This window comes from Chiroxiphia lanceolata, chromosome 12 (genome assembly GCF_009829145.1).
Source record: "Chiroxiphia lanceolata isolate bChiLan1 chromosome 12, bChiLan1.pri, whole genome shotgun sequence".
In the NCBI taxonomy this organism is placed as follows: Eukaryota; Metazoa; Chordata; class Aves; order Passeriformes; family Pipridae; genus Chiroxiphia; species Chiroxiphia lanceolata.
In genome coordinates this window covers 10382938-10398313 of record NC_045648.1, presented here as the reverse complement: position 1 = coordinate 10398313, position 15376 = coordinate 10382938, and the positions used below count along the sequence as shown (strand labels likewise).

At 39.4% G+C, this 15376-nt stretch overlaps 1 protein-coding gene across 1 annotated transcript; it reads left to right on the top strand.

Moving 5' to 3' along the window:
- The first annotated feature begins 81 nt into the window (after positions 1–81).
- On the top strand, positions 82–14749 carry GATM (glycine amidinotransferase). The gene is made up of 9 exons (XM_032699771.1): positions 82–264; positions 701–916; positions 6167–6362; positions 7564–7754; positions 9002–9139; positions 9427–9591; positions 11485–11548; positions 11649–11765; positions 13724–14749. The coding sequence occupies exons 1-9, from the start codon at positions 196–198 to the stop codon at positions 13834–13836; spliced, it is 1269 nt and encodes a 422-aa protein (XP_032555662.1). The 5' UTR covers positions 82–195; the 3' UTR covers positions 13837–14749.
- Positions 14750–15376: the final 627 nt, after the last annotated feature.

The window sequence follows — 15376 nt, the reverse complement described above, 5'->3', positions numbered from 1 at the left end:
TGCCCCCCCCGACGGGCTCCTCTCCCCGCGGCCCCCGGGCGGGGCTGGACGGGCCCCATAAAGGCGGCGGGGCGGGCGCGGGGCGCAGTCCCGGGGGTGGGCGCGGAGCCGAGCCGAGCCGAGCCAAGCTAAACTAAGCTAAACTAAGCTAAGCTAAACTGAGCTGTGCTGTCCTGCGCTGTCCTGCCAGCAGAGATGCTGCGAGTGCGGTGCTTGCGCGGGGGAAGCCGCGGAGCCGAAGCGGCGCATTATATCGGCTCACGGGTTGGTGCCGCCGCGCTGGGGGCTGGGGGGGTTGAGGATGCCCCATGGGGACGGGGTCCTGTGTGGCCACTTAGTCGGGGCGCTCCCAGCGGTGGCAAGAGGGTGCGGGACGGCTGCGGGCTCCTCTGGCTGAGGCTCGCCCAGCATCCACCCGGCTCAGCAGCGCAGGGTTCAGTGACTCCAGTTGCCACTGTCAGAGCTGTGCTTCTATGTCATTACCCTCCTAAACTGAGTGCGTTTTAAAAGGCAAAATGTCCTTTAAGCGTCTAGTAGGCTGTGAATAAATTAGAACGGCTGTAACAAGCTGTGCTTCTGTTAATGCTCCAAATAGGGTATGTTCCTTTGGGATTACAGTGTTAAGGCACTTGTGGGCTGAACCATCACTTTTTGCCTTTTGTAAGGGAAGTATAATTTTTATTCTTGTTTTTATTTTAAGCTGCAAAGAGTCTTTACAGGATGGGTGCAGCGAACTTTCCAGAGCACCCAGGCAGCCACGGCCTCCCAGAACACCTGTGCTGCCGATGACAAGGCTACCAGCCCTGTGCCTAAAGACTGTCTTGTTTGCTCATACAATGAATGGGACCCACTGGAAGAGGTCATTGTGGGAAGAGCTGAAAATGCTTGTGTCCCACCTTTTTCTGTGGAGGTTAAGGTAAGCAATAAAAAAAATACACTTAAACAGAAAATAATGTGGGTTTTATACATACAATTTGCTTAAGTTTACAAGGTATGATGTTTACTCTTGAGGATTCTTCTTTCAAAGTAGTTGTTTATATCTGTGAAACTTTACAGTATAGCCATGTTGGTGAGGGGTGTGCTTTTTCTTTTCACTTTTAACTGAATGAGCTGTTTTAACGGAAGTCACTAATAGAGAGAATCTCTATTATGTGCAATTTGCTCTAGTTATATAGCTCCGATGCTATCAAAGTATACGTACTAGCTTTTGAGGTAGTGAAACTTTAATTTGGCTTGAAACTAAGTAGGGTTACACTTTAAAAAAAAAGTGTAATTTTCTACTTAATAGTCTGAGAAAAATCGAATTCTATAGCTGTGGACTAGTGGGACTACTGTATTTAATAGCTCTGAAGTAGCTCATGGCAACCCCTGTGTGCTACAGCCAGTATTGTGTGGAAATACATATTCTTCTGTTTTTCAAGATTTTTTCTGTGCCTAAAACTGCAATAGCAACCTAAATAAATCTGTGTTTCTGTGCTCTCTGAAATCTTGTATTTTAAACAGTAACAAACAATGGGCTTGCTTCAGATTTTTGAATATTTTACCTGGACTTCAAAGTTGCTGTATATGTGTGTTACCTGCATTTGTGGGATGCTCTTGAATCATTCTCTTTCATTGTTAGAGTACAGCCCTCTCTCCAGGGAAGCATGTAATCCATGGCTAGCACAGCAAAATGAGCTGGGACAATATTTCTGCCAATGGCAAACAAAGATACCAAAAATATATTTAAAGTGCTGGAAATGGTCATCTCAGAGAAGTTTAAGATGTACTAGTGGAGAAGACTTCTCTTAGCCCTTTTTATGTTTGTATTTCTTTTTTTTTTTTTTTTTTAAGAATCTGGGCTATGATTCTGGGCAGAACTGGTTGAAGGAGTGTGAATGAATTTCTGCAGCTTGTTAGTTCTAATGCCCAGACAGCAGAGTAATCATTTGACTTAATTGGGACATTTGAGATGACATCTTGTGCCAGTGAGCACAATGAAAGCTTCACTACTGACTTCATTATGACTTTTATTTACTCCTTGAAAGCTGCAGCTCAGTTACCAATCTCTGGAATCCTCTTTCAGACACTCCAAAGACATTCTATCAGCTTTGGAGAAAGAAGTGAATGAGTGTTAGCATTTCTAATATACGAGTGTATGTATATGCATCTATATAAGACTGACATAATGAATGCACAGGAGGAGTAAGGAAAAAAAAGTCTAACTTTTTTACATTGTGACATTCAGTGAAGCAAAATTCTGTTCTTGAGTAGGGGCCAAGGGCTTGCTTTAGTGCCAGAAAAAATAGTTCAAGTGTCTAACTTGCTGAAGTGTGACATGCTATACAGGTTTTACTGCCTATTAAGCCATAACTACTCACATGAGATCAGAACTTCACTTTCTCATATGTGTGATATCAAAAGCTCAATGAGGAATGTCAAAGGATAGGATTACCTCTGCAATTCCAATACCTTAACCTTAGGGTTAAAGCATGTTTTAGCTTTGCTTTATGTCAACTGCCAAGCCCACTACAGGTACTGGGAACAGACCATGCCAGCTGAGATGCGGTTTCCTCTAATTTTCTCTGCTTTTGTCATAAATTTTGCTGTAGAAACTGCAACAGTATCTTTACCTGGGGGATGTTGCTGAGAAATTCAAACAGTAGTTCGGTCCTACCTTGACTATTACTATTAATTAACAGATTAATTATTGTTCAAATCTCCATGTGGCTGAAAGATAAGGGGTGTGTGTGTTGCTCCAGTGTAATACCATAGTCAGAAATCCCTGCTCCTGCCCCTGTGAGTAGCAATAGTAGGGTTCATGTGTTTCACATGCCATCTGCCAAGTATGCATGAGGGTCACTGGTTATAAAAGCTGCAGTTTGAAACTAATGAATTTGATTCTTATCAGGAAAAATTGAAGTTTTGGACCTGGGACACTTTAAAGAATACATCTCAAATCACGAGTTTGGTGAATGCTTGTGCTGAGGTTCGGTTTTAAGATTGTATGCAGGTTTATTTACCAAATATTTAAATGCAGGAAGTATGTCTGCATTCAGCATTCTTGTACTTTGAGACACGGTTTTGGTATACACAAATCCTTTTGCTGTGATGTGAGACTGCTGTGCTTGGCATAAGAAGGAGGAAGGAAGGAATTGAATAGAGAGCCCTGCATATCTGATGAATATTAATGAGCTGACACTATTGCATATCCTTTTCAGGGTTTGAAATGGTCTATGTAGGTTATGTAGAGGTAAATACACTGTTTGGAAACAATCTTAACCTTAAGGAGGTGAGCAACTGCATTAATTAGGAAGATGTCCTTTTTTGAAACAGCATTTTACTGAAAAATCTCACAATTGAGACTTCTGAAGTTTTCTGAAGCAGTTAACACTTAGTGAAGCAGTTGAACTTTATAGCTTTGTACTCAATGCTTTTCAGTATATTTTGTGAATAATGATGCATTTTTGGTGAAGAGGTATTATTAATACAGGTCACTATATCTTGAGTGAGAATATGGGAGTGTGTTTACTACTGAATTAGGCCAAAAGACTTCTGATTTGAATTTCTGTTTCAATGCCCTTAATTTAATAACTGTCATTACTAGTTTTAAGATACATCTTGATAATGTTAATTATTTTCCACAAAAAAATGCTTAAAATATATAGCAACTCTTGGGAGCAATTCTGTTTCTTATAGACAATCTTTCCTTACAGCATTGCTTAAATTACTCTCTAAAAAGAGTGAGTTTGTTTCAAACGTTGCTGCAGTGTCTCAGGTACTCTCAGTCAGTAAGTTATAAGGTGCATTGAGGAGATCATTTAAAGTTCTTTTCTATGTCCTGGCCATGGTACCTTTTGAAGAGTCAGAACTGACTTGTATGTATATAATCAAAGGGGCCTGAAATCTCAACCCTGATTTGGTATGGAATACATGTCCCAGCCATATACCCTTTTCCCAGATATTCAGAAAGTAGGGAATATGAGTGGTGTTACTGTGTTGTAATTTCAAGATTATGCCATTGTATGGTTTCTCAGGTTTGAAAAAAACCAGTACTAGAAGACACACATAAAGAGAGGAGCTGCACCTCTCGGGGATGATGATATTCACATACATCATGGCTGGCTCTGAAAATAGCTTGCTTCACTCCATAGGACGAATTTATCTCATTAGCAGAACATGTTTCCATAGGAATGCTAAGCACTTCATGTGATCTCCATGTGACTTCTTACCAGCTGGCAAGTTTGAGGTGATCAATTTACCCAAGACCTCACTTATAGAAAAAGAATAAATTCCTTCAGGAGGGATGGGAAGAAGCTTCCGTACTGGAGGAGCAGGATGCCCATTCTGGGGCTCTCTGTGTAAATGTTAAGGTTGAATTTTCTTTCTTCTCTCTCACTTGTGTAACATGAGGGCAAATATCAGAAATAGTAGAGAACAGAGTGGATAGCCTGGATTGTTAAAGGGGAACATGCATGCCTTCAGATGAACGGCCCTGCCTGCTCAGGCAGGTTAACACTGACAGTGCTAACACAAAAGGAACTTTATTGTATGGTTTTTGTTGAGAACATCACTCTCTGGGAGGTATCAGGGCTGCAGTGTCAGGAAAGGACCTCATGTTTGGAGGGGCAGGTTCTTCTGCACCCCGTTGTTGTCCTTCATGCTGCTTGGATGGGATGGACTCTGTTAAAAAGAAGGCCTCACCACTTGCTTATCTGTTCCTGACTCCTGCTGTCATTCCAGAAGGGCTCCTTTCACTTGCATCTCTGCTAACACTGACGTGATAGAGGAACATTGGATACATTGAACTGAAGCAGCATCATTTGTTTTGATTGTATGTCTGGATTTTCTTACCCATGAGAACTAGAACATTGTTTTGAATTTGTTTTTAATTTGAGAAGACTATCACAGGATTTCAGCAGAGGATTTAGGCCTGTACATGTTGTATTTACTTTAATCCAACCCTGACAGGTGAATTTAGTATCTTTGGCATCTTCTAGACTGCTGCTGTACCTGAAGTATGGTCCTTTCTAGCCAACAAGGCATGTTAACTGTTCTTGGGATGGCTTTAGAATTCCTGATGTCACCATTGTGACAGTACTGAAGGGAGGTTTTAACAAGGCAACTACAGATGTTTGCATTTTGGAGATGAACTCAAGGTTGGTTTAATATAAAAACATATCTGTAAGGCCTTATTTAATAGCAGAGTCTATACTGTTTGCCATGCTTGGTATGTTTGTACAGGTGTGCTGTGATAAGGACCAAATCGTTCATGGCCACTTGGCAATACCAGTCACTAAATACTAACTGAAGTGTAATGTAGTCTCTTGGTTTTCATCTGTGGTTTAACAATAAGGCTTTCTGTAGGGATATGGCTAAAGAGAGGAAGAAATATTTATTACACTATTTAGAATAGTTTTCCTATCAATAGAAACAAGTAGCTTAACTTACTGATCCATCTGTATCCAAAAATAGAGGAAATGGACGAGGAAATGAAATGTCCTGAAAATCCTGTCTAAAAGTCAGACTAAACTTGCAGGTGGAAATCAAATGTGTACTCACTTCTTCATATTCCAGAATGGGTCTCCCTTTTTTCCTGCTGTTCCTCAGAGGACTTTTTTTCTTGGGCATCCTGCTGCATGTGCAGTCCATTAGCAGTATTGAAGCAATCTTCTGGTTCAATGAGCCTGCTCAGCACACACAGCTCATACTTTGTCACTGTATATAAGTATTTGTGAACACATCAGCCCCTCACAACTAGTCTGACACCTGCACTTACATAAGTTTAGTGACTGGACACAACCACACAGTGAAACCTTGCTGATGGTGTGTATAAGTAGAAAAATAGAAGTTGCAAAGATAAAAAATAAGGACGGCAGAGGGCTAGGATAAGGATTCTCAACCAGGCAATAACTGAGAATTTATGAAATATTGACACTTCTCTCTTCCTTTTTTTTTTTTTTCCCCTCTGCCCCCTCCTCTCTTTTTATTTTAAAAGAATCAGCAGGACATGAACAATTCTTAGGAACTCTTCAAAATATTGCAAGAATCGGATGTAAGGCACAGTCCAACATGTTAGGGTCAAGAGCAAGAAAATTTGAACAGTAAGAATTGTGTCTTGGGCATCTATTTCACTCCAAAATAACTGATGCTTATTCTTTGTCACTTACATGTCCTTTTGTTTTAGGCCAACACGTATGAGAAGTATTGGGGATTTTATCAGAAATTTGGAGGCCAGAGTTTCCCCAAAGACCATTTAAAAAAAGCTATTGCTGAAATTGAAGAGATGTGCAATATTTTGAAAGGAGAAGGTGTTATTGTCAAGAGGCCTGATCCAATTGACTGGTCTGTGAAGTATAAAACACCTGATTTTGAGTCTACAGGTAAATATTCTTCCATTGTTGAAGGTCTTATCTGTTTAGCCCTTGCCTGAGACATTTTGGATGTCATCTAGTTTGCCTTCTTGCTAGGAGCAGGATTGTTGCCAGCATTAAGTGAGGTCAGTGATGGCTTTGTGTAGCTATGACTTAAAAGATCTGCAGGGATGGAGATTCTGCCTCCTGGTTTGCTGACCTACCTCAGTGTTGCATGGATTTCCAGTTGACAGAAGTTTGCCTGATAACTAACCTGAACTCCCCCAGCAGCATCTGTTGCCAGATTCCCTTTCTATGTTGTCACTACCACTGCCAAGAAGTGTTCATCTGTCATGTTTAATGGCCCTCAAAGTAGCTGTAAACTGTTACTGCTTTGTCCCCTACTTGCCACATGACAGGTGAAATATCATGACAGGCCTCCCGCTGTCATGATAGCTCTTCACTGGATCCTAGGGTTGGATCCATCTTAAACTATAATGGCCAAAATAGTTGGAGGCAACAGTTTTCCAGAGACATCCTTGCTAGTATCAAGGAAATCTGAATGTCTCTTTACCTACTGTCCACATTCCTCCATGTGTAGCACCATACGGCTTTTATTGTCTGCAGTGAGAGCACACTGGCTCATACTCAGCTTTCTGAGTGCAGTCCTCAGGCTCCTTTCACGTCAAATGTGTTGTTAAGTTGTTCTAGGGGAATTAAAATTAATCAGGGAACAGATAATGTTAATGAAAAGTGTAATGGGAGTACTTCCTGCACAGGTTCTGTGTTCCATCAAATTCCTCTTCAGTGCTACTACTTTTTAAAAGGATTGTATATAAAGAAATGATGTTCACTTGGAAAATTTGCTACCCATCATCACCTTTTAAAGTCATGTGGGTAAATCATAAGCATTTGTGTAGTTAATTTTCATTAACCAAATTACACAGTGGAAGCTTGATGGTGGATGGCTTTCTTCTAGCTGTGAACTTGTTGTGAGTGAGGCTTTGTGGCAAAAGTTGCATGTATTTTGAACTAAAAAATGTCACTTTGAAAAATTACTGAAGAATGTAAGTACCCAATATTATGTGCTTGTTTCCTAACTTTGCTAATGATGATTTTTGCCATTATTTTGAGTAGAAGTGATGGTAAAAAGGAAGGTAAAAAGTGAATAAGCTGAAAGAGCTGAGAAAAGCATAATTTTCTCATAAGTTAATGGCCATTTCCCTTTCAGGTATGTATGCTGCCATGCCAAGAGACATCCTGTTAGTGGTGGGAAATGAAATTATTGAAGCACCAATGGCTTGGCGTGCTCGGTTCTTTGAGTACAGGGCATATAGACGACTAATCAAAGATTATTTCAACAGTGGTGCTAAGTGGACAACTGCCCCTAAACCCACAATGGCAGATGAACTCTATGATCAGGTACTGCTCTAATTTTCCTTTAGAACTTCAGTTCTTATTATACAGAATTTTGTTGATAATTTCAACCTGAGGTTTCACAATACTGGGGGAGGGGAATGGCACAACTCTGGAGATTTGTGGTTTTTTTCTAGTGTTTGCAAACATGCTGTAGCCTTTCCAGCTGAAACTAAGTGTGTGCAATTAGGGAATAAAGAACAGGAAGTTGTGTCTATTGAATTCTTCTGCTTTGAATTGTTTTGGTTACGGGCTGTAACTGAGCATTACTAAGGAGGAAGGAATGCTAAAAACACATCACAGAGACTACTTTAAAGAATTAAGATTCCCTGAGAATGTCCATGTATCCCGAGTGCAGGAAAGTGGTAAAGAATACATATTTTGTTACAGAAAAAACCCAACTCATAATACTTGTTTTGCATGATGATGAGTATTTTGAAAGTTACATAAAAGAAATAGTGGAGGATCTAAACTGTGAGTATTTACCATCAAAATTTAAGTGAATAGTATCTTAATCTTTCTAATAATTTTTACTTGGACAATTTTGGTAGTTTCCTATAGGTCCCCAAATGCATTGGGACCTTGGTAATAGCATTTACAATAAATGCAGTAAATTAGTTGTGGAATGATTATGACTTTCTGGGAACAGTGACATCAATGATACAAAGAAGTCTTTGTAAAAAAAAAAAGTTACCTTAGAGTAATCTGTCAGAATTAGAAAACTTCCAGAGCCTGTTCTAAAGCACAGAAACTACTTAGTTGGGATTTTTTATTTGTGCTGGGTTTTACACTCCACTTGTTCTTAATTGCCCTGTTTAATTTTAAAATTATTTGAAATAATGAAGATCTACCTTCTAGTTTGAAGTACTGTTCCATTTTAAAAATGTGGAAAAGCAGGGAGCCCACTTTTGTTAGGAACAGCAATATCAGTATTGCTGTCCCTGTGCAGTGATATGTTGGACTAATAGTTAAACTCCACTGGTAATGAACACTTCAGATCCAGAAGCCAGAATATTATCAAGACAGGGGTCTGAAGAGCAATTAATTTCTTGGTATAACTATTGTCTCTTATCAGCTGGTCTTGAATGTGCTTAAAACCTTTCCCTTACAGATCCACAGTAAATAAAAACACCTCCAAGGAACATACTAGCTATATTTTCTTAATTTCAAAATACTCTTCAGTAGCAAATAATTTAAAAACTTTCCCTTAACCTCTCCAACCTAAAGTTGTTATTACTTTTTTCTACAACTAGAATTATCCAATCCACTCTGTTGAAGACAGGCATAAACTGGCTGCTCAGGGAAAATTTGTAACTACTGAATTTGAGCCATGCTTTGATGCTGCTGACTTCATTAGAGCTGGAAGAGATATCTTTGTACAAAGGAGCCAGGTAAACAAAGCTTTCTTTCAATGGTTTTGCTTTCTAAATGATTGATACTTTGTATCTTTTTAAATTCCTGAGCAGCATTAAAGTAAGAGTGCTGACAGAAGAAATTGCTATTCATAGAATGTTTGATATATGGGGTAAGACTGTCTTCCAGCTAAGGGGTTAGCTAAAGGCACAAACTTCTCTATTATTTTGGCTTTGAATATTTGATTAAATAAAATCTTAGACAAACTAAACTTGGATGCAGCTTATATTCTAGCCCAGTGAAACTTACTTTGTCCTGTTTCCAGGTTACAAACTATATGGGTATTGAATGGATGAGGCGACATCTTGCACCAGACTACAGAGTGCATATAATATCCTTTAAGGATCCTAACCCTATGCACATTGATGCCACTTTTAACATCATTGGACCTGGTCTTGTGCTCTCTAACCCAGACCGTCCCTGCCACCAGGTAAGACTATAGAAGAGAAGAAACCATTTAAAAAGGACTCAGCTGGATTAGTTCCCTCCTGGGTAATTACTCTTCCAACACGTTTATTTTATATACACTTGAATAATATTAAATTATTGAATTTAAATAGAACCCAGGCAGTTGTTCAGGAACTTATAGATGTATTTGGATCTTGACTCCAGAACTTTCTCAGCAGTGCAATGACCATTGTTCTTCCTCAGTTTTCTGCTGCAGCTCTTTGTGCTTTCTTAGTGTGAATGTAAGTGGATGTGCTGTGTGTTTCTTTCTCTGTCCACGTTAAATATGATGGCAGTAATCCAATTTGTAACAATGTATCAAAGCAAGTCCCTAGGATATACTACTACTTCTCCAAACACTTTCATTACTTAAATACTTTAATTGAATCCAAGGAGAAAATGAGGGTTTCTGCTACTCAGAGTGATCTCCCTTCTCATTCCTATTTTGGAAGCCTCTCCTTTAGTGTTGTTTGAACCAATGGCAGAAAGCTGGTAGTGGCTCAGGCATTAGGCTTTGAATAACTGAGCAAGAAATACATTCTGCAGAGTAGGAAAAAAGAGAGGCGTGTAAAACCTGCTACTGCACTTTGAGAAAAAGCTACTATTGCTGAAGAGCACAATCAGAAGAGAAAGCCTTCCAGAGAGTAAGAGCTCGTCTCTGGTACAGTCATGTTACCTGTACTGCAGTGCTCAAGGATTTTTGTGAGGATCCCCATGACTTCAGGAGCTGTACAACCACATGGGAATAGTTGAGCTGATCCTGAGTCGGTGGGATAGAGCTGTGTGCCACAGAGGTTACGGAGCCATGTGCAGAGCTCTTGGAAGCAGTCAGTGTTAGTCTCTTCTCAGCAAGTGGTCTCAATGCAAATGGTCTAATTGAATTACTGCCTCTTTTAATATCCATTCTGAGAATATAATTTTTAAAACAATCATAGTTTTTTTTCCTCCCCTTTTCCTTTCCACTGCTTTTTTTTTTTTTTTTTTTTTTTGTAATCTTACTTGTAAGAGGAGGTTCTTGGCCTTCCTGTGTTAAACCCCTGTGCTGGGACTTTTTTCACAGAAAATGGCTGTCTGTGTAGACAAAAAAGATAGATGCAGCTTGCTTTCATAAAAACTGACTTGGCAGTTCTGGATGACCAGGAAGCGGTGGGGAGGGGTGTGAATGGTGCGGATGAAAGGGAGCTTTTCTTTAAAATCCTTGCGGGCCAGGCTGGTTATTGAGTGTTTGGGATCAGAGCTCCGCCTCGTGGTAACACTTGAATTAAGAGCTCTTCCAAGTACTCAGACGGTGAAGTTCAAAAGTCAATTCTCCTTAGCCAAATTATCCTCCTCTTATTTTTAACTTAATTGTGTAGTTCTTAGATACATGAATTATTACTTAGGATGCCTTTACATTGTTCCCTTTGTTAAATAAACTGCATATTAAGTTTCTTATGAAGCATGATGGAAAGATATTTTCCTGTGTTATTTCTGATGGGCTTTATAAATGCCAGTGTGATTCATATCAATGGATTTTACAATCATATAGGAAGAAATTATACTCAAGATAAAGATTTTAATATGTTTGTGCTGTTACTAATGTATTTACTTAACAGGCTCCAAACTGCATGTGCTACTTTGTCTTTAACATATTAGTATACCTAGTATATATAAACCCAGTAGAAATAAATGCTATTGGTATGCAAAGTTTAAAAAGGCTTTAAAAAGGTGCTTGCATGAAAACCGGGTTTGTAGATGAAACTTGAATGAGGGCAAGAATAGTGAACTGGGGGAAGGGGACGTCATGCATATTGAAATATCCTGAGAAAATGACATAAGTTGGAGGACATAATACTCGAAATACACTCTTGAGAATGTAATTAAATTGCTCTTTCAGATTGAGCTCTTCAAGAAAGCTGGCTGGACTGTGATCCAACCTCCAGTGCCACTCATCCCAGATGGTATATTCACTTTTTCTTTTCTAAGGATTCCAAGAGTGTTCTGAAAAGTATTAATATGGGGCAACATTGGTACATACAAAGTTGATTCTCATGTGTTTAGATCACCCACTGTGGATGTCTTCTAAATGGCTCTCCATGAATGTCCTGATGCTGGATGAGAAACGTGTGATGGTGGATGCCAATGAGACATCGACTCAGAAGATGTTTGAAAAGCTAGGTATGTCCTAACGTACTTGTACATATACCTAAAATAAAATGATCATGATACCAGCTATGCACAGCAGGGTAAATGGAGGTTTCACTTAAAGTCGTCAAAGCAGCCAGCACTGGAAAAGGTATTCAAAGTTTTGGGTTAGTAAGTAAGAATGATTCAGTGATTTTTCTCCTGAATACTTCAGTCATATGAATATGGGCTGCTTTTGCCCCCTATAGATTCCAGCAAATCAAGGTACGAGTAGCAACTGAAGTTATTGCTAGCAAGCTTTTGAATGAGCTTTTTTAATGTAAACTGTCTGCTCAGTTTAGGGTCAAAATCTGTCTTAGGGAGGTTGGGTGCACATATTGCTCAGTGATGTTGAGCTTACTATCTCTCATTGCCAAAATGCTTTCAGATTTTTCTAGTTTCAAACTCATTGTACTTTAAACTGTCAACATCACGTAACCCAGGTATTTCTGCTCATTTATGGAGAATCTCAGTCCTGTGAGATGTAACCTCATGATAGCATGGAATTCCTTTAGATATGCCGTGACAGGAGAAATGTTATTGAACATAAAATCTCTAAGTCCTATTATGCACAGCTCACTGCAAGGACAAGTAATATGGACTTAAAAGTCTGTGCTCATGCAGTTAATTTGACTGCTTCCACGGTGCTGGGAGGCAAAGGTGTAGGTAGTTCTACTTGTGGCTCATAGTTGGTTAGTAAGAGAGTAGCCAGATTGCTTGATGCTACAGCTGACTATTGCTGAAGGATAAGTATGTAGTGATGCAAAAGTTGATGGGGTAGAATGAAGACTTGTGGGTAGATGAGAAGTCGGGGGAAGTAAGGGATCATTGTAGAGTAAAAGATAACACTTCCCAGTAGTAGAAGACTCTTTAAAAGGGAGAAAAATTATGGGAAGGAGAAAATGATCCAAAGGTGGAAGACAGCAACTGTGAACCTAGAAGAAGGTTTGGTGCCATGGGTGTGAGTGCCCTTATTGAAGCTTCCCTCAAATCTGAGGTGATTGCAGGTGAGAACTGTGCAATTCAACGCTTTAAGGTGCTTTTAAGGACTGACTATGCACCCTTTAGTGAATCACTTAACTTCTCAGTCTTAGATTGCTTTAATTTGCTGCATGACCAAGGAGTTGAGGATTTATAAATGCTTGAAAGTACTTTAAAAATCAGGCAATTAATGCTAATCATGGCTTATCTTTTCCACTTGAACTTTGCAGTCTGTGTAAGTTCTAAATAAACTCCAGTAGTCAGTAAGTTCCTAGGACTGAGATGGGTCTACTGAGAAAAAACTATTGCTGATCTGGGTGATAGATTCTACTGAGCTGATCCTGAAAGTACCAAGAAGCAGAAAGGCAAACTTTGCAACAGAGAAGTCTTCTGATCCTAGTCTAGCTGTCAGGGCTTTGTGTAAGCTGAGCCACAGCTGAAACATCAGAGCTGAAAAGAAGTGGGAGGAAGCTTAACCTAGGTACTAAGTGTAAGAGTCTCTTTTTGCTTTCAGAGAAAGAGGGACTCAGAACTACCTACTTTGAATACATCTGTCCTTGAAAGGCACTTGAAAGAGCAAATTCAGTGTCTGAGCCATAAATACTCACATAGATTTATGCAAATGTGCCCTGCTCATATATTGTAGCAGAATTTCAGCTAATTCTTCACACACTGCACAAACTGAATTTATCTTTATATTATTGGCACATCATAGTACATCAAACACTGGCTGTGCTCCAGGCACTGTATACACCTGAGGGTATTGCTGGAATAAATAAGCCAGCTATGTTCCTAGTTTATTCTCTGCCTAGAATTTGGGAAAATAAATTCTTACCAAACGAGTAGGAAATACCTTCCCTACTTACATCTAGCCATATGATCTGATAAACTATTATCTACTGTTCCAATCAGAGCTCGCCACGTGACTTTGAGGTTTTAATTTTCAGGTATGCACTGTATGTTTCTTTCAGGCATTTCCACAATTAAAGTGAATATTCGCCACGCCAATTCACTGGGAGGTGGTTTCCACTGCTGGACATGTGACATTCGCCGCCGTGGGACCCTGCAGTCTTATTTTGACTAGTTAGGAACCAAATAGGTAGCAATGGTTCAGCTTCTAAAATAGGCATAGCAAATGAACAAATCAGTGTCACTTTTGTTAAAATGACTGCATGAGCTCTAGTGCTTGATCAGTGGTGTCCTCACAGTGGTCTGGTAAATGTTTCATTCTTAAATACCCTTCACTTTCAGCAGGATAATTGAAACTACTTCCATCAGCAATACAGGTTTTCTGGCTGCCTTTTTGAAAGACATCCTTCATCTATGAAGCCTTTTCACGTTGGCTTTGAATGTAAAAGCTTGACAAAACAGCTAAAAGGCCTTGTTAGAATAGCTTGGCCACTAATATTGGATATCTACCTCTATCTAGTTACTCTATCAAATAGGCAGCTTGAAATGTGAAACTTGAGTAAACTTTCCTTATTCCTTTTAATCACTTTTTTTCCTAATATATTCATGTCTCATGAAGTTAAAACAGATACAACTGTACAGATCTCTTATGGAACCAAGTAATTTTATAATGTTTTTCACATTGAGCCATACAGATACTTTACAGAGAGTTTCCAGTATGATCTAACTTCTAAGACAGGTTCACTTACTTGCCATGTACTTCTGCATTTCCTTCTGAAGCATGGCATGCACCTGAATACTTTTTTATATTGCTTTTTGTATTGCTGAATTTGGGTTTTATTTAACTTTTATTCTGCTTGTACAGGTTTCATGCTGAGTTGTTTACATAACTTAAAAAAAGGTACAAAGCAAAACCCCAAGGACAAGCCCTCCTAACCTTAAACTTCTGACACCTTACAACCCTGTCTTCCTTCAACTGTAGCAGATACAGAACGATGTATCAAAACATGCCAGATGCCATGAAGGAATTTGAGTACTGATTACTGACTACGTACTTTTTATGCTAATAAAGTTTTTTGCATTCTCAATTTGTTGCTTTTCTGAAAATGACTAAGTATGAAATGTCTGGATGGAGACAAAATACACAGACACTTGTATAATGCAAAAAACCTTTGTAGTGTGTTGTTCATATGGTATGTTTCTACTTCTGTTTTTCACATAAGTATGACTGGTGGGGGAAAGTAACACTGATAGATGTTTCTTAACAGAATGTGGAGGAAACTACTTTTACAATGCAGTGCACCTTGACAGAAAAGGTGTCAGGTATGACATGCTCATGTATAAGCTGTATGTCCATATTTTAGAGTTGGGTAGGGCTAAACTGGTCGAATATCAACAATCTAGAATGCTTTGAGATATGCCAGATTGGAAGATCTAATTAGGAGCTGCCAGCACTTGACCAGGTATAGAGATGGTCCCTCTTTTCTCTCTAAAATCAAGGCTCTTTGGACAATGGGAATTCATCTGAGTCTTCCTGTAACCAGGCTATGTTTTCCAATATTGGCACTGGAGCTGGACAGCTGCATTAGAGGAGCACACACAGTAGGTCCTCTTTCCCATTGTTCTGAAAGCTGAAGTGCCCAAATCACGTCTGTGTGTCTGTGCTTGGCATAAGATACACCAGGTATGGCTAAAACCATTAGAAACTGGCCAAA

Excerpts from the sequence above, each read along its gene's own strand:
- GATM (XM_032699771.1), top strand. The coding sequence starts at position 196 with ATGCTGCGAGTGCGGTGCTTGCGCGGGGGAAGCCGCGGAGCCGAAGCG. Across the intron at positions 265-700 it reads CGCATTATATCGGCTCACGG|CTGCAAAGAGTCTTTACAGG; the intron begins GTTGGTGCCGCC and ends TTTTATTTTAAG. Across the intron at positions 9,140-9,426 it reads TCTTTGTACAAAGGAGCCAG|GTTACAAACTATATGGGTAT; the intron begins GTAAACAAAGCT and ends TCCTGTTTCCAG.